Source organism: Hylobates moloch, unplaced genomic scaffold, assembly GCF_009828535.3.
Source record: "Hylobates moloch isolate HMO894 unplaced genomic scaffold, HMol_V3 SCAFFOLD_2, whole genome shotgun sequence".
NCBI classification, from domain to species: Eukaryota; Metazoa; Chordata; class Mammalia; order Primates; family Hylobatidae; genus Hylobates; species Hylobates moloch.
In genome coordinates, this window is record NW_026652277.1 from 168,540,114 (window position 1) to 168,558,387 (window position 18,274).

Below are 18,274 nucleotides of genomic sequence, written 5' to 3' on the forward strand. Positions count from 1 at the left end.
TAATAGCTTCCTGCGAATTACATCTGGGCAAGAGAGGCCTGGGACCTTGCGGATGCCCACTCAGGCCCTACTCCTGACCTCCTCCAGGGGCAAGAGGCTGCGCTCACCTAAAGCCAATCACCCTCATTCCCCATCCCACTTCCAACCACACTCTGAGAGCTGGGACCCTGGGATTCCCTGCCCAGTAGCTCTGAGCCCCATGTCCCAAAGAAAAGACCTAACGGCTGCCCCAGGGAGGAAGGGAGGAGACAGAGGATAGGATCTGAAGCAATAGGAAGGAGACTTCAGCCGTGTCTGTGATATGTCAGGACTTTATAACAATATATCCGAAGCAAACATAGGATGACGTTTGCTAATTCTGGGGGTGGGTGGTAGTTTTATTGCTCTTTTTATTATTAGCTGACTCTTACCTAGCACGTATGTTTCAAGGCCTGTTATAAGTGATTTGCATTAAAAATGAGAAGGTTCCATTATTACTCAGTTTTACAAAAGAGACTAACTAACTTGCCCGATATCACTCAGCTATAAGGAGGAGAGGGGGATTTGAACCCAGTGGGTCTGGCTCCCAGGTCCACCATGTAGTTAGCAACTATACTGGGTCTATCTGTCCATAGGCTGAGATGACTTCCTTTTTTTAAAAAAAAAAAGTGATTAAAATTAAAATACCCTGACAACCACAATACAAAAAAAAATAGTGAACTTCCATGAAAATTTTCTTAGATATGTTAGGAGCACTGATGGGGACTGCATTGCCGAGGGAGGAAGGCAGTGGCGGTGGCTGAGGAAGACTTTAAAGAGGGGCTGTTGACATTTGAACCAGGCCTTGCTGGGTGATGGGCAGGGAGGAATAGGAGGATGAAATTCTAAGAAAAGGAAACTTTGTGTGTACAGGCATAGATTTTAAAAATTTCAAGAAGAATGTGAAGATTGGCAAGTAGTTCTGTTTGGCTGTCCACAGGAGACAATTTGAGGAGGAATACAGGTTAGGAGCCAGAAAGGGAGAGTGAGAAAGGAGGATTTTAGAAAACAAGGCAAGCTGCACTGTGGGAAGATGATCCCGAGTGCAGGGTGGACCAGAGGACAGGTGCTGCAGGGACAGAACCCTGAGGGGAGCCCAAGGCAATCACATAGCTGAGAGGAGGGGACATGTGAGTGTGTATGAGTGTGTGTGAGTGTGTGTGTGGTGGGGGAGTCAAGAAGCATCTGTTTATTTCACAAATATTTACTGAGCACCTACAATGCACCAATCACTGTTCCATAAGATAGCGACAGAAGAAAACACAAAACTGTCTGCCCTCGTGAAACTTGAGTTGTAATGGAGAGACACAGATAAGATAGATAAATAAAATGAATAAGTACAAATATAAATATATGATAAACAAATAAAAACATATCTATGTTAGATGACAATAAGTGCTTTGGAGACAAAGCAGGAAAGGGGGGAATGTGCTTGTGTGTGCAGAGATTGGGGTGGGTTGTTGACTGGTCAAAGTTCCCTGAAAATTCACTGACAAGAGGCAGATGGCTAGAAGAAAAGGTGTACTTATTTATTTAAGGTGTACATGGGGGCCTTCAGAGTGAAGGCCCAAAGATACAGAGGAAATTGCCTAGTTTTATGCTTAGGTTCAACAAAACATGGATAGCCCTGTCGAAATAGGATTGGACCAAAAGGGTGTGATCTGATGCTGATACTGAGTGGGGAAACCCAGCGAGGCCGGTCGCTCTAGATTCTTCTGGGCTTCTCTGAGCAGCCTTTTTTTCCTTCTGGGTAAGGGGCAGGTCCTTCTGTGGAATGGGAGGTCTTAGGACTGCAATCAACAAGGTAGAACAGGTGATTTCTTTATGGCCAGTTTTTACACAGACAAGTGAGGGAAAATCACAGTGATATTTTTGTTTTATGACAGGCTTTGGGGAAAAGCGTTCTGGTTTCGATGGCTAGCCTGGGGGAGAATGGGACGAGAGACAGGAGGGCAGAAGATCACACAGAGACTGCTTCTGAGGCCTTCATTTTGGTGTATTGTTTTCTGAGCTCCAACATTGGCAAAAGGAGTTCCAAGCCGAGATGACCTAAGAGTACAAGCCTGAGGAGTGAGTGGTGTCCCCGCCATACTGAGGTTCTGAGTCTGGGCCCAGGACATGGTTGCACAGAAAGGCAAGGCAGGAAAGGGGAGCTGCGTTGGAGCGAGACAGACTGAGTCTGGGGTCCAGCGGGCAGTTGAAACTGCTGGTGAGGACATGAGGCCAGTTTGAATCCAAGCAGCCTGGCTTCAAACTCCTTGTTCCGGAGGAGGAACCGCAAGTCCTCCCAGGGCCTCGGAGAAAAGTGAGCTAAAGGCAGAACGTGGGCCGATAACGTGGGGGCGTGGGGGGACCGCGACCCAGCCCAGGGAAGGCATCCTAGCATGGACCCAGCAGCCTGGGCAGCCTGGGCGGGAAGTTCTGATCGCGCTCTGCTGAATCGGCAGGAGCAATAAGTAAGCGGAAAAATCAGGATTCAAACCAACCACCAACACCTTCCCTGGCGTTCAGACCGAAGGTGGGCAGGAAGGCCCTGGCGGAAGGAGGTCTGCATCAGGCCTGGCGTTGAGGCGATCCCTTCTCACACCAAACCTCCTGGACGCTGAGCAAGCCCCTTCGCCGGTGTGGGTTGCCCGGCTGCCCTCTGGGGAAAGTTGGGTGATCAAATCCCAAGTTGTAGCCCTCGATGGGTCGAGGGCGATGGCCAGCGCTGTGCTGGGAACGAGCAGCCCTGCCCTGTCCTGCCCCACATGGGCGCAGGAGGCCTCTGCACGCGCAAGGGCCAAGGGCTGGAGGGGCCTCTCCCGGGTACAGGCACCGGACCCGGGGCGCGCGCGTCCTTAGTCCCCGGGCTGCACTCCGGACCGCTGAGAGATCGGGTCCCAGAAGTTCCGGGAGTGGTCGGGTGACCCTGGAACTTTCTTCTTCTGGAGCCCGACCTGGGCCTGACTGCAGAGCAGGCTGCTGGCAGGGACCAAAAGGAGCTCCGCGCCAGGCCGGAGGCTGCGCCCGTCACTCGCGGTCCCGGGCCGGGTCCCTGGCGCGTAGTCAGGCCACGCCGCCCGGGCCCCACCGCGCGCCCACCCCGGCCGGGTGCGCCCGGCTCGCGGCCGTCCCTCCCGCGACCTGCGGCCCGGGGCTGCTGCGGGCGCCCAGGGAAGAGAGGCGGGGGCCGCGGGGGGCAGGAGGAGCGGCTGCGGCCGGCACCGCGCCAGGGCGAGTGAGGCGGGTGGCGCGGGGGAGGCGGCGGAGTAAAGAGAGGCCGCCGGCTGGGTCCGCGGGTCACTCAGAGGCCGGGGCTGCGGGCGGCGGGCGGCGGGCACACCATGCCCTCCTTCGACGAGGCGCTGCAGCGGGCGGGCGAGTTCGGGCGCTTCCAGAGGCGCGTGTTCCTGCTGCTGTGCCTGACGGGCGTCACCTTCGCCTTCCTCTTCGTCGGCGTGGTCTTCCTGGGCACGCAGCCCGACCACTACTGGTGCCGCGGGCCAAGTGCCGCGGCGCTGGCCGAGCGCTGCGGCTGGAGCCCGGAGGAGGAGTGGAACCGCACGGCGCCCGCCTCCCGCGGCCCAGAGCCCCCCGAGCGCCGCGGCCGCTGCCAGCGCTACCTCCTGGAGGCGGCCAACGACAGCGCCTCCGCCACTAGCGCTCTCAGCTGCGCGGACCCGCTCGCCGCCTTCCCCAACCGTTCGGCGCCCCTTGTGCCGTGCCGCGGCGGCTGGCGCTACGCCCAGGCCCACTCCACCATCGTCAGCGAGGTAAGGGCGGCCCGGCCCTTTGGAAGCCGGCGGGAGAGGACGATGCTGGCTCCCAGGCGGACACGCCGCGTGTGAGACGCTGGCCGCCAGGGGAGGTCGGCGGAGACGGGGACCGGTCGGCTACCTCTGGGCACAGACAGGATTCAGCGCACCCTTGGAAGTGCCGCGTCGTAAATGCTGGGAAAAGCCTTTCGTTGTTTGCCTGAGCCCGTGAGTTAATGCACAGATACTCTGGTTTCGGGTGTGAACAAAAACTTTCATCGAAGCCGAGTTGTAAACGCCTGGCACACGCCTGCTCAGGATCAAAGACCCAGCACCGCGTTCCTTATCTTTGAGATGTGCGGGCGCCGTCTTTGGAAATTATGGTTAGGTGCGCGATAGGGAACTTCAGTCTCTGGGGCGAGCGACGTTGGCAGTTCCGGATTCGCTTGTGGTCTCCAGGGGCAAAGGAAAGGGCGAACCAACATTTGAAGGCAGCGGCAGCTTTTTTCCAGTTGCCCAAATGGTTACCCAAAATGCAAGGGGACAAAGGTCTAGGCTTTCCCGGGGAATGGTTTTGGTAAAATTGCTTTGGGGCAAAGAGCAACATCTGAGAGAAGTTGGGAAAACTGAAGTATTGGATAAATTTTAGTCTTTTTTTCTGGTAATAAATTTCAGGAACATAGCGGGAGGGCCACAGCCTTCCAACGCAAATACCCAACCCATTTACAGGCTGCTGCCGGCGGGTGTGCGGGGGCGATCCCCACATTCTGGGCAGTCAGTGCATTTGGAAGTTAGGGGAGCTTCCTTCACCCCTGGCCTCAGTAATCTGTTTCTGCATCCTTGCTGAAATGGAAGATTGCTTCTCTGTGAGGTCCAGATACAGAGCAGAGTCACTTTGTAACAATCAGAACTCAGAAACGGCCTCAACTGAGCATGGGTTGCAGGGATGAGCAGTTTTGTTGAGCTTTGTCTACAATCACAGCTTAAGTTAATTTTAAAAAAATGATTGAATGTGATCAGGTACATTAGGAAAAAAAGGTTTGTCTTTTTTGTGTGATAAACCTTTAAAAATCACCTACTTGAATAGTGGGGTAAACACTGGATTAGGAGGTAGGAGCGCCCTTTCTGCCGCTATTGCTGTTGGTCTGGTGAGCTTATCTCGCTGCAGTTGGGAGGGTCGGTGGTTGCAGTTGTGCATGTTTTATAACGTCATGTGCTGGTGTGTTCGCACAGTGGATGGCTCTATGCTAAGTGCTCCAGGGATAAAACCCCTGGCAGGACAGCCAGGCGATGTGTGTATGTGTTTGGGATCTTTCTATAACGCCATGTGCTGGTGTGTTCGCACACTGGGTGGCTCTATGCTAAGTGCTCCAGGGATAAAACCCACTGGCAGGACAGCCAGGCAATGTGTGTTCAGGGTGTTTCTATAATGCCATATATGGGTGTGTTAGCACACTGGGTGACTCTATGCTAAGTGCTCCAGGGATAAAACCGCCTGGCAGGACAGCCAGGCAATGTGTATGTGTGTTCAGGGTGTTTCTATAATGCCATATGCAGATGTGTTCGCACACTGAGTGGCTCTATGCTGAGTGATCTCAGGATAAAACCCCCTGGCAAGACAGCCAGGCAATACATATGTGTGTTTGGGATCTTTAATTTCTACTTAATCCATGGTAAGGCTGGGGACTGCTTTATAATTGGTGATGGTCTTGTTAGAGATTTCACAGTTGAAAGGACAGGGCATGGACTTGGGTGACAGAGGGCATTATCTCTGTGAGTCGCATCTGTTAGGTGGCTCGTTCCACTCCACTCAGCCTAGTGCTTACTTCCCAAGTGAACCAGAAGACCCACATGGAGGGCAGACAGCTGATTTTTGAAGACATTTAAAGATGAAGAATAAAATGAGCCTCAACAAGTGCTCAAGCGAGGTTTGCATGAGTGAGCATGATCCATGGGCATCAAAGAAGACAGACATAAAAATCTGTAATTTAATGCTCCAACAGATACTTTGGAAGCACTCTGGGGTTGCAGGGTTACTAGCATTCTGGGGTTACAATAAGATGATTTTATGAAGATCAGTGGCTCCTAAAATGCGGTGTGGAACGATGGAGGGTCAGGGGCTGGCTCGGTCTCCAGCTGGCTGTATGGCTTGGGTGAGTTACTTGCCCTCTCTGGGCTTGTTTTTTTTCATCTGTAAAATTAGCCATTGGATTCAGCCCATTACAATGCTCCAAATGCCATCAGGGTCACCACCTGGTTACTGTTTGGTGTGCCCAGAACAATGATTAAAAAGTCTTTAAGAAAGTAGAATGATATTAGGAATGTACCTCTTAAAGCCCCAAACAAGTTTTTGAAATATATTGGAGAGATTCGTTTTTTTGTTGTTTGTTTTTTGTTTTTTTGTTTTGTTTTGTTTTGTTTTGAGACGGAGTCTCGCTCTGTGGCCCAGACTGGAGTGCAGTGGCGTGATCTCGGCTTACTGCAAGCTCCGCCTCCCAGGTTCATGCCATTCTCCTGCCTCAGCCTCCCGAGTAGCTGGGACTACAGGCGACTGCCACCATGCCTGGCTAATTTTTTGTATTTTTAGTACAGACAGGGTTTCACCTGTTAGCCAGGATGGTCTCGATCTCCTGAACTTGTGATCCGCCCGCCTCAGCCTCCCAAAGTGCTGGGATTACAGGTGTGAGCCACCGCACCCGGCCTCTTTTTTAAATTCCAAATAGTTTTGTGCTTCTTTTGGTTTGTTTTTCATGTTTGGATTCTTAAGAGGAAAACCTCCATCTATTCATAAAGTTCAACTATCCATAACAAGTCAGCCACTCTCTGAATTCTGCATAGCTAATATTTTGCTGTCTTTGGTTCGACTAATTTTTTTCTTTCAAATTCTGTCTGATGAAAGGAACTGTAGTTCCATCTTCAGCTAACATTATGTATCCAGTGTATTTTTATAAACTTGAAGCCTGAGATATAAATCAAGCAAAGGGGTGAATTGGGAGAGTTTACAAAGTGGGCGGGATGACCAGACTCCAGAATGCCTCCATATAGCTATAATACTTCATCCTTGCACTATGGTGGGAGGGGTATCATTGTCCTGGCTTTATAGAAGAGAGACCTGAGGACCTTCCAGGGTCCCATGCCATTTATGTAGCCAAATTGGATTCAAATCCGGGGGCCTTGATTGTAAGTCAGTCCACTTTCCTCCATAAAGTGTTCAAAATCCTTCAAACAAGTCAATGAAACATGGTACTCAGATCTCTCAGGCTTTATAACCTGCAGAAGCCTTGTTGAAACTTCGTATTTATTTTCTTACTATCATGGTCCTCCAATGGGCTACTTTGTTTCATTTTATGGTGTCAGGATCCACAATCAGCCAGACTGGCAGATGGGAAGGCTGTGCTTTCATTTGGTGGGAATGGTTCTCTAGCCTCCTGACGTGAAAGTTGCAAAATGGTATTTAAATGTCATACACCCCCTTCGCATCTTACAACTTGAGACAGTTCTAAGACACTAAGTCAGAAATCAATGCCAATTGCACATCCCTTTATGGCCGACTCCCCATTTGTGTCTCCTGCTCAAGGCAAGACAGTGGATTTATCACCTACATTGAACTTCCTCAGTGGAGACTTTTCTAATGTCTGAATCTCGGCCTTATCTTGTTGTCAGATACTGGGCAGAATAAAATACGATGTAATACAGAGAAGTGAGTCTAACCCCCTGTCCCAAATATTTCAATTCACTGCCCAGAGAGTGTCTTCAAGATTGATGTTAGGATTTTTCAATGCTTGCTAATATGCCATGGATGAAAAAAAAGAGCTTCTCCCTAGGCTATCACTCAGAGCAGGGCTTCAGAACACCTTTAAAAATAGACTGAATCACATTTGCTTTTCCTTTCCAGATCATTTTGACTTGGAATCACTTTTTCCCTTCCAGATTACCTGGCTGAATCTATAAAAACTGAATCCATTGTTTGTTTTTATTAGAAGAGTGTGTCTTTCCCATACTTTCTGAAACATCAACAATTCAACAAAAATTTTATTTTATGTTGACCCTTGTCTCTCAGAGTAACTAGTCCTTTCTGCTGATGACAAAAGTATTTTAATAGTGTAATAGGTTTTTTTGTTTTGTTTTGTTTTGTTTTGTTTTGTTTTGTTTTTGACAAAGTCCCGCTGTGTCGCCCAGGCTGGAGTGCAGTGGCGCAATCTCAGCTCACTGCAACCTTGCCTCCAGGGTTCAAGCAATTCTCTTGCCTCAGCCTCCTGAGTAGCTGGGATTACAGGCACCCACCACCATGCCTGGCTAATTTTTGTATTTTTAGTAGAGACAGGGTTTCAGCATATTGGCCAGGCTGACCTCAGGCAATCTGCTTGCCCAGGCCTCCGAAAGTGCTGAGATTACAGGCGTGAGCCACTGCACCCGGCCTAATAGTTTATTTTTAATGGAGTGAAAGCAGGACTCTAATGAGTGAACAGCCACTCCACTAGATGTCTGATTCTTGGTCTAGGCAGCAGAATGGCCAAACAGATTCATGTAGCAATGCTTTCTGGACCTCAGAACAAGGAAAATATTTACAATAAGGATCTTCATTATGAGATTATGCAAGAGTATCTCTTGCTCCTCTCTGGCAGCTGATATTTTGGATTATCAACATCAGTTCGGCTGAAGTTTATTTAGCATTTATTATATTCTAGGCATTGGGCTAGGCTGGGGATACAAAGATATACAAGTCTTTCTCCAAGCAGCATGAAGCTTGGCAGGGAAAATTGCAGAGATAATGCGATGACAGTGGCTGTGGGTGTGATAAAGGGTACCACCCTCTGATGGGACAGAGGAGTGAACCAGGGCAGAAAGTACATTGACCTTAACCTCAACCTCAGAGTACAAGGAGGATTCCAAGACAAAAATATGAGGGAAAAGATGGTCCATTCTCACACCCTCTCATCTTCATTATTTTCTCTGCACCCATTTATTTTGTGCCCTCAGGAGCAGTGGTTGGTGTGCATTCTCAGGTTGCACACACAGGGTTTGGAATCAAAAGATGAGGGTTGGAGTTCAGGAATTTTCCTTTTTCACAAACATCTAGGGCCCTTTCAGATGATCCATGGACCACACAGAGAGACGAGCTGGGTGTTTCTTAATGAGGAGCATGACGAGAATATAATGACTGGGGGAGAAGTGCCAGTTCCACCAAGCACACCCTGGAGACTCTCAGAGGGGACCATTATCCCTTTATCCTCAGACAGGTCTCCCAAATCTTTTTTTTAAATTTTTTATTATTATACTTTAGGTTTTAGGGTACATGTGCACAATGTGCAGGTTTGTTACATATGTATACATGTGCCACGTTGTTTTGCTGCACCCATTAACTCGTCATTTAGCATTAGGTATATCTCCTAATGCTGTCCCTCCCCCCTCCCCCCACCCCACAACAGTCCCCGGAGTGTGATGTTCCCCTTCCTGTGTCCATGAGTTCTCATTGTTCAATTCCCACCTATGAGTGAGAACATGCGGTGTTTGGTTTTTTGTCCTTGCAATAGTTTACTGAGAATGATGTTTTCCAGTTTCATCTATGTCCCTACAAAGGACATGAGCTCATCATTTTTTATGGCTGCATAGTATTCCATGGTGTATATGTGCCACATTTTCTTAATCCAGTCTATCGTTGTTGGACATGTGGGTTGGTTCCAAGTCTTTGCTATTGTGAATAGTGCCGCAATAAACATACGTGTGCATGTGTCTTTATAGCAGCATGATTTATAGTCCTTTGGGTATATACCCAGTAATGGGATGGCTGGGTCAAATGGTATTTCTAGTTCGAGATCCCTGAGGAATCGCCACACTGACTTCCACAATGGTTGAACTAGTTTACAGTCCCACCAACAGTGTAAAAGTGTTCCTATTTCTCCACATCCTCTCCAGCACCTGTTGTTTCCTGATTTTTTAATGATGGCCATTCTAACTGGTGTGAGATGGTATCTCACTGTGGTTTTGATTTGCATTTCTCTGATGGCCAGTGATGATGAGCATTTTTTCATGTGTCTGTTGGCTGCATAAATGTCTTCTTTTTAGAAGTGTCTGTTCATATCCTTTGCCCACTTGTAGATGGGGTTGTTTGTTTTTTTCTTGTAAATTTGTTGGAGCTCATTGTAGATTCTGGATATTAGCCCTTTGTCAGATGAGTAGGTTGCAAAAATTTTCTCCCATCCTGTAGGTTGCCTGTTCACTCTGATGGTAGTTTATTTTGCTGTGCAGAAGCTCTAGTTTAATTAGATCCCATTTGTCAATTTTGGCTTTTGTTGCCATTGCTTTTGGTGTTTTAGACATGAAGTCCTTGCCCACGCCTATGTCCTGAATGGTATTGCCTAGGTTTTCTTGTAGGATTTTAATGGTTTTAGGTCTAACATGTAAGTCTTTAATCCATCTTGAATTAATTTTTGTATAAGGTGTAAGGAAGGGATCCAGTTTCAGCTTTCTACATATGGCTAGCCAGTTTTCCCAGCACCATTTATTAAATAGGGAATCCTTTCCCCATTTCTTGTTTTTATCAGGTTTGTCAAAGATCAGATAGTTGTAGATATGTGGCATTATTTCTGAGGGCTCTGTTCTGTTCCATTGATCTATGTCTCTGTTGTGGTACCAGTACCATGCTGTTTTGGTTACTGTAGCCTTGTAGTATAGTTTGAAGTCAGGTAGCGTGATGCCTCCAGCTTTGTTCTTTTGGCTTAGGATTGACTTGGCGATGCGGGCTCTTTTTTGGTTCCACATGAACTTTAAAGTAGTTTTTTCCAATTCTGTGAAGAAAGTCATTGGTAGCTTGATGGGGATGGCATTGAATCTATAAATTACCTTGGGCAGTATGGCCGTTTTCATGATATTGATTCTTCCCACCCATGAGCATGGAATGTTCTTCCATTTGTTTGTATCCTCTTTTATTTCATTGAGCAGTGGTTTGTAGTTGTCCTTGAAGAGGTCCTTCACATCCCTTGTAAGTTGGATTCCTAGGTATTTGATTCTCTTTGAAGCAATTGTGAATGGGAGTTCACTCATGATTTGGCTGTTTGTCTGTGATTGGTGTACAAGAATGCTTGTGATTTTTGTACATTGATTTTGTATCCTGAGGTCTCCCAAATCTTATCAGATGAAATGCTGCTGTTTACTTTCAGAAAGCTTTGAGCTCTCCAGGGATGGGCAACTGATAATAAATTCCTAGAATTAACTGGGGAGGGGGGAAGCCCACAGCTGAATCACAGTTTCTGGGAATCTTGGTAAACCTCAGAAAGCAGCTTTGTGCAAAGGTAGGGGACTCCAACAGATGTTGCAGAGACATCTGTACTTTTGGACCCACGGGTTATTTTTGGCATTGGCGTCTTAGTAGAGTGGAAAGAATACACATGTCCTTTGGTGTCAGATAAATCTTGTCCTAAATCCCAGCTCCTCTATTTATTAACTTGAAGGGCAAGTCAACTGAGCATCTGCCTGAGCCTCAGTTTCCTCAGCACTAGGATGGGTGCAAGAATGCCTGCCTTAGCAATTGGCTTGACATATGCATGCAAAGTGCCTGCCATTCTGCCTGGTCATAGGTGGCGCTCACAACAGTTGGTTCCTATGAACACATAAAGACCCTTAAGCCAGGTGAGAGTCTGGAGGGAGGGAAGGAACAGGCTATGGGCCAGATTTGACCCTGGAGCTCTAAGTTTGCTGATCCCTGGTCTAGCATAATAAATCACTGATAAATTTGCCTTAAATATAAATAGTCAAACCCTTGGCCAGGTGTGGTGGTTCATGCCTGTAATCCCAGGAGTTTGAGGCCAGCCTAGGCAGCATAGTGAGACTCCATCTATACAAAAATATTTTTAAAATTTTTAAAAATTGGCCAAGTGTGGTGATGCATGCCTGTAGTCCTATCTACTTGGGAGGTTGAACCCAGGAGGTTGAACTGTGCCACTGTACTCCAGCCTGGGTGACAGAGGAAGACCCTGTCTCTAAAAAATAAAATAAAATATCTCAGACACTAATTTGCTCTAGAGGCTGAGAATACCAATACTTTCCTACTGGACCCCACGGGTAGGTCATATTTCCCAGCTTCCCTTGAAGCTAGAGAGGCCACGTGTCTGAGTCCTGGTCAACGATGTTGGGGAAGCGAATGTGGAACTTCTAGGCCTGGAGCCAGAGCGACTTTTCTCCTGCAGTCCCCAGAGGATGGTGGAGCTCTTACATGGAAGGATATGGGTTCCTGGAAGCATGCAAGGAGGGCAAGAGCCCCACACCTCCCCTCCACACCAATTCAGCTGCACAGGAATATGGGATTGCAAATAAGAAATAAGCTTTATTGTGTTACACAACTGAGGCTTGCGAGATTGCTTGTTGCAGCTCTTCCTGTTAGGCTGCTCTGACTCATACAGCATTTAGTGTGCTTCCTGGTAGGGCACAGGTCACAAGGCTGCGGGCACCTGATAAAATGGTATGGAGGCTGATGCCTCTAAGAGCATCCTCCCCTGGGTCTGGTACACAAGGTCTCCGTGCCTCCACCCCATGTCTCTGCCTATAGAGGCTTTTCCCTCTCTGGGCACCTGGGGGTCCCACTCTCCAGGGGGTCACCCTGGGACACGTGCCACAGCTGTCCTCCCCTTGGGCTCTTGTGTGCTGTTTGCTTTCCTTTCCTCAAAACGCCTGTCTTTCCTTGGCCGGGCGTGGTGGCTCATGCCTGTAATCCCAGCACTTTGGGAGGCCGAGGCGGGTGGATCACGAGGTCAGGAGATCGAGACTATCCTGGCTAACACGGTGAAAACCCGTCTCTACTAAAAATACAAAAATAATTAGCTGGGCGTGGTGGCGGGCACCTGTAGTCCCAGCTACTGGGGAGACTGAGGCAGGAGAATGGCGTGAACCCGGGAGGCAGAGCTTGAAGTGAGCCAAGATTGCGCCATTACACTTCAGCCTGGGTGACAGAGCAAAACTGTCTCAAAAAAAAGAAGAAAAAAAAAACAGAAACCTCATGAGGTTTTTCCTCATGAGGCTGTTCCATTTTGTACCTTTACACACACCTATTCCAGACACACCTTCCCCACTGCCACCTCCGCCCAGGGCTGGGCTTGGCTTCCTTTCTGTGTCAAGCTGCCTTCGCTCTACTTACCTTGTGCCCACTGCCTCATCAGACTCTGGGGTGCTGGAGGGCTGGCGCTCTGCCCTCCTAGCCTAACGCAGTGTTTGGCAAATATTTGTGATTAAATTAATGAATGAATGAGAAAGGGATTCCTTGGAACATGTAATGCTTTTTATGACCATGGCTAGGCCAACCCTGGGATTGGCTTTCAGAGATTAACCCAGGCCCTCTACCGATGGTGTTGCTTCCTGTTGACCCCTAACGCTGATTCCTTGCCTCATCCTCTGCCTTGCATCATCCTCCACCTTGCATCCATGAGGTGTGATCAGTCACAGGGTAAACAATCATCGGTGGCCATGGCCCCCCACAGACCTCTGCAGCAGGGGGAAAACAGGCCTCCACTTCACTCGACTCCTATCTACTCACGGGGTCTATGTCCACAGAATCCTAATGTAGGGGATGTGACCTGGAACATGAAAGGAACAGGAAGGAATAGAACTGCTGGCTCTCTGAGGCCATAATTTTAATGTGCTGACGTCCACTGTGCAGAAGAGACTTTTCCCAGCTGTCCTGGCACCACACAGTAGTCTGTGTCATCAACCGAGCCTGCTCCAGGGCAGCTGGGCACAGGTGCAAGGCCCGGTGCAGCGAGGATCACTGAGGGGCCTGGGCTGAGCAGCTCCCAGGACGCAGCGCTGTCCCCTTCACGGCTATGGAGTGGGGAGCAAACACCACCTACCTTCCAAAACAAAATAAAACCTTTCCAACATTCTGCCTCAGTTTTTTCCCCACCCCCTCTTAAATCATAACCAAGAGAGGACATTTATTTATAGTCTGTGAGGAAAAATCAAAGTTTTAATGGTCTTTGGTGTAGCTTTTTAAAATGATAAATGACTGTTGAGCTTGTCAAATGATGGCTAATACTGTTTTATCTGGGTGAGATCAGTAACAGCTTTTTAAGGGTTACCATGCTCTTACTTTTCCTTGTGTTGGTAATAAAGCAAAATAACTCTGTGGCTGGTACTCGTGTGACAATAGAGAAAATTAGTGAGGGGTGAAGTTTAGGAGCTTAGAAGAAGGTGAATAAGTAAATGTGATTTAAACAATTCTGGGGCAGGCATCCATCCCACCTTCCTTAACATCTGCTGTAGATCCTAGTGCCCTGTAGAGTCCAAGGAGGGGAGTTGTCCTTGGCTGTGAGCATAGTGGAAACCGCTGGATGAAGCAAGGGTAGGCACAAGCCTGGACCTGAGAAACAAAGGCACCTATTCTGCTTTCAAACTCAGTCCTGGGAGGGCAGGTGACCTCTCTCATAGGATTGCTATAGGGCACCAGCAGTGGAGATAACCAAGTGATAAGCAAGTCTTTGGCTTTCCATGTTAACAGAGACCACTGGTCCCAACATGGAAAAGCATCTCAAGAAGCCTTTCCCAGTAGCTGCGTCTGCCCAGCATACGCACAGGATGGCTCTGATTTCATGACACTTCTGCCAACGGGAAGCTTTGGGCAACCGACAGCACAAAATGAAAGACAACATGTGTGTTTCCAGGCTAGTGGGGAGGGACGCCGTAAGCTGATGCTTCTGAGACAGAAACCGAAGGGACAAGGTGCCAGGAGCTCCTATACTAAAAACTGTTTGTAGCACATTTATGGGGATTAAGTGGCTGTGGTGAAAACAGCCTGCACATTTAATATTGATGATGTTTTAAAAAGCAATGCACTGAAAATATCTGTTGAGAAATCAATGCCCTTTAAATGTTCACAAATGAGTATTTTAAAGAAAACACCCATAGAGAAGTCACCTGGATAGTTAAAAACGTTAACTACCCAGGGTAGAGGAGAAAATTAGATTGAAACTAATTCAGATTAATTTGGCATCAACTTTAAAGAAATCAAATAAATAAATGTCCAAGTTATTAGCGTGTAAGAAAGTGTTCCAGGAACCTTTTCCACAGAGGTTCTTGATCTTCCTGTGTGGCAGTTAGTGGGAAATTGTGTGACAAATTTATCACATCTTTTGTCAGCCCCTAGCATCCTTGTAAGATTGCTACAATTCCCTATCCGGTCTGTATCTAATAGAGCATACACAATAATTTTTATTTTAAATCCAACCAAGTTGAATACATTATAAAACCAAATAAAATTGTCTTTCTATTTATCAACTCCAGAGATCATTAGATAATAACAATTTATTGTTGCAAAGTTTTCTGAAAAAAATTTCAAATTTTAGATCCGAACTGGTTTAGTGTAGTGTATTGCTAAGGCAAATAGGTGGCTAAGAACATAGACTTCCTAGTTTTGTGGATATAAGCAAATGGCTGAATTTGAGGGTTTCTGAGCTCTGGACTAGCCCAGTCCTGAGATTTCCCTGGTTTTAGGGGGGAGACTTATGTAAATAAGGCATTCAAAGTGCTTGTCCTGTCGTCTGAGATATGTAAGTAGCTGGTGATGATCATAGATGCTGACAACAGATGCTGAGGAAGTTGACTCAGAGAGGCAGCTTGGGCCTGGAAATTCGGGCAGATGGCAAGCCCCTAGGGCTGAGGGAAGTGTGCTTTAGGCAGGGCACCAAGATTCTAATACTAAGGACATGGCCGGGGTCGACCCTCTGGAGCTGGTATAAACTGGAGCTTAGTAATGAAAACCAGGGAAAAGCCCAGGGTAGAGGTCGGAGCTACCTGATTTGGTAAGATTTCTCAAGAGCCCATGGATTCAGTTGTGACATAGAGTGAACAATCCCCCCATCCAGGTGGCTCTGGGGACAAATGAGAAACATGCAGGAACTGCTGAGCATGTGGAAGGTCCTGGGCACATGCCAGTTCCCTCCTACTTGCTCTTTGTCACTAACTGTGGTGCCCAAGTCCTCCCCTTGCCTGGTCTAGTCTGAGGATGCTGGATGTAGACTCACTCAGAACCCCACACTTCTTTCCAATTGCAGTCTGAGCAGAGGGACGCTGGGAGAGAGCCCTGGACTTTCCTAAAACTAGGAAATCCCAGGACAGGACTAGACCAGAGCTCAGTGAGGGCTGAAGACTCAGCTGTGGGGCTGCAGGGCTTGAACTCCATCCCATGTTTTCTCATGAGCCTGGAAATCCTTCAATAAATATGAACAACAAGAGGTGCCCCAAAGGTGCTGTGTTAGAAAGGCACCCATCTGGCTCATGCCTGTATTCTGGTTGGGTCAATAAGACAAATTTGCCTTATGTTGTTTGTGGGCAGTTGCAATGGTCCTATAGGCGATGAAAACATCAGATCATAGTTTGCTTGTGTTGCTATGAGAATCTGACCTCAAAGAAAATACTCCCCCAACCCAAATCCAAATCTATGAAATGAAGACACAGCAGTTATGGTGGGGCAGTAATTATGAATGTTGAGCTTCAGGTTCGGGTTGAGGTAAAGTTGGGCTAAAGTGCTTTATATATTGAGCATTCCAATTCTCATAACATTGAATAGACACTAAAAATTTACGAAAGTAGTTTAATAGCCAATAGGGACAAAAAGCCATGTTATAATATACTCCATTTATTCTTACAGTTATCAATACTCATTTCCTGCTTAGAAACTTGTTTTCTTCCTTAATTACCAGAAAACATAGTACATTTAATAATCATACTAAATTTAAAATTAGGGAAAGAGAGCTTGTGGTGTTCAGCAAAAAGGGAAATATCAAAAAAGACATCTTAGCATCTGGATTTTTTGGTCAGAAGGAGACCCCGCAGTTTAATTAATGGTCTACATCAAACAGGCTATTTTATGAAGCAATAGAAAGCTGTAATTAAGTCTAGCCTTATGGATTTGATATATCACAAAACCAGGAGATAAAACAACAGAAAATTGGTGATAGGGTTGAAACTCAACCTTGTTCAAGAAGCATTTACAGTGGAAGCTGTTGACCTATACATAGTCTATGTTTGAGCAGTGATTTTTTTTATATGTGAAGATTTTCTGTAAAGAACTGTAATAACATTGGTAAAGAGAGTCCAAGAAAGATTAATTATAACTCCTTTTTTGGATTTCACATTGGTACAGCATGACCTTTAACTCATTATCTTATTACAACTATTAGAAGAATAGTAAAAACATATTTCATACACTTTTCAAGTATTTATAATCATAGTATTCTTTTTATAGTAGTTTTCAATTCTTATTTGATAGCATGCTATAAAATTATTTTTCCTTACTAAACTTTCATAGACATTTCACTTAAATGATTTTTCTTTTTTTAAACCGTAAAACCTGTCAAAGTATAAAAGATACATACAAGTGGCCGGGCACAGTGGCTCATGCCTGTAATCCCAGCACTTTGGGGGGCCGAGGTGGGTGGATCACCTGAGGTCAGGAGTTCGAGACCAGCCTGGACAACATGGTGAAACCCCATCTCTACTAAAAATACGAAAATTAGCCAGCTGTGGTGGCAGGCTCCTGTAATCCCAGCTACTTGGGAGGCTGAGGCAGGAGAATTGCTTGAACCCAGGAGGTGGAGGCTGCAGTGAGCCGAAATCACGCCATTGCACTCCAGCCTGGGCAACAAGAACAAGACTCCATCTTAAAAAAAAAAAAGATACATACAAGCTACAAATTATTTGAATTACTCTATATTGATCTCCCTTTTCATTCTCTCAGTCTCTCTTTATTAAACCTCTTTCCCTTAAGAACATAAACAAACAACAACTACTAGAAAAGCTTCAATGTCCAGCATTAGTCAAATTGAAGTACTGTCCTGACTCAGAAAACATTATCCAAGAAAGTGCATTTCAAGGCTACCTTTCCTAAACCAGTCTCAGGAAGGTCCACACTCTATTTCCCTTTGCAGAAGCATTTAAGTTAATGCTGGTATATGATTTGTATTTATTGACTCCCCCCACCCCCGCCACAAATGTAGTTTTTTTACCTTAATCTATTATTGACTTGATGACAAGATATACAGTGATCATGGAGCTGGGATCCATGTTCCTATTTGTCATCAGTTAAAGGAAAGAAGAGGCAAAGGGAGCTATTCTAACATTTATATGGAAGAATAAAGGCCCAGAAGCAGGTAAATCATTCTAAAAGAAGGGGTAGGGAGTAAGAGGAGGGCTTCCTCTACCAGAAATTAAAGTGAAATTCCAAGCCAAAGTAATCAGAATAGCATGGTATTGGAACAAGAACAGACAAGTGGACCAATGGACAGATCAGAGCACTTGGAGACTGACTCCACCCAGAGGAACATCATATACAGTAAGGATGGCCCCATAACTCCATGGGGAGAGGATGGATTGTTGGCTAACTGGTGTTGAGGAAAGTAATGACTCATCAGATATGGAGAATAATCAATCCACCTATCCCCACGTACAAAGGTGGACTCAAGGTGAATTGAAGACTTAAATGTCAAAGTAAAAGGTAATATTAACGAAGGAACATACAGAGAAACCTGACAAGG

The 18,274-nt window shown here is 46.6% G+C and overlaps 1 protein-coding gene across 1 annotated transcript in view; it reads left to right on the forward strand.

The window, feature by feature from the left end:
- The first annotated feature begins 3,336 nt into the window (after window positions 1–3,336).
- SLC22A3 (solute carrier family 22 member 3) overlaps window positions 3,337–18,274 on the forward strand; it is a 106,276-nt gene continuing 91,338 nt past the window's right edge. Inside the window, exon 1 of the mRNA XM_032161939.2 lies at window positions 3,337–3,773. Within this exon, the coding sequence (XP_032017830.1) occupies window positions 3,345–3,773 (429 nt within the window). The 5' untranslated portion in view covers window positions 3,337–3,344. The remainder of the gene's footprint in view (window positions 3,774–18,274) is intronic.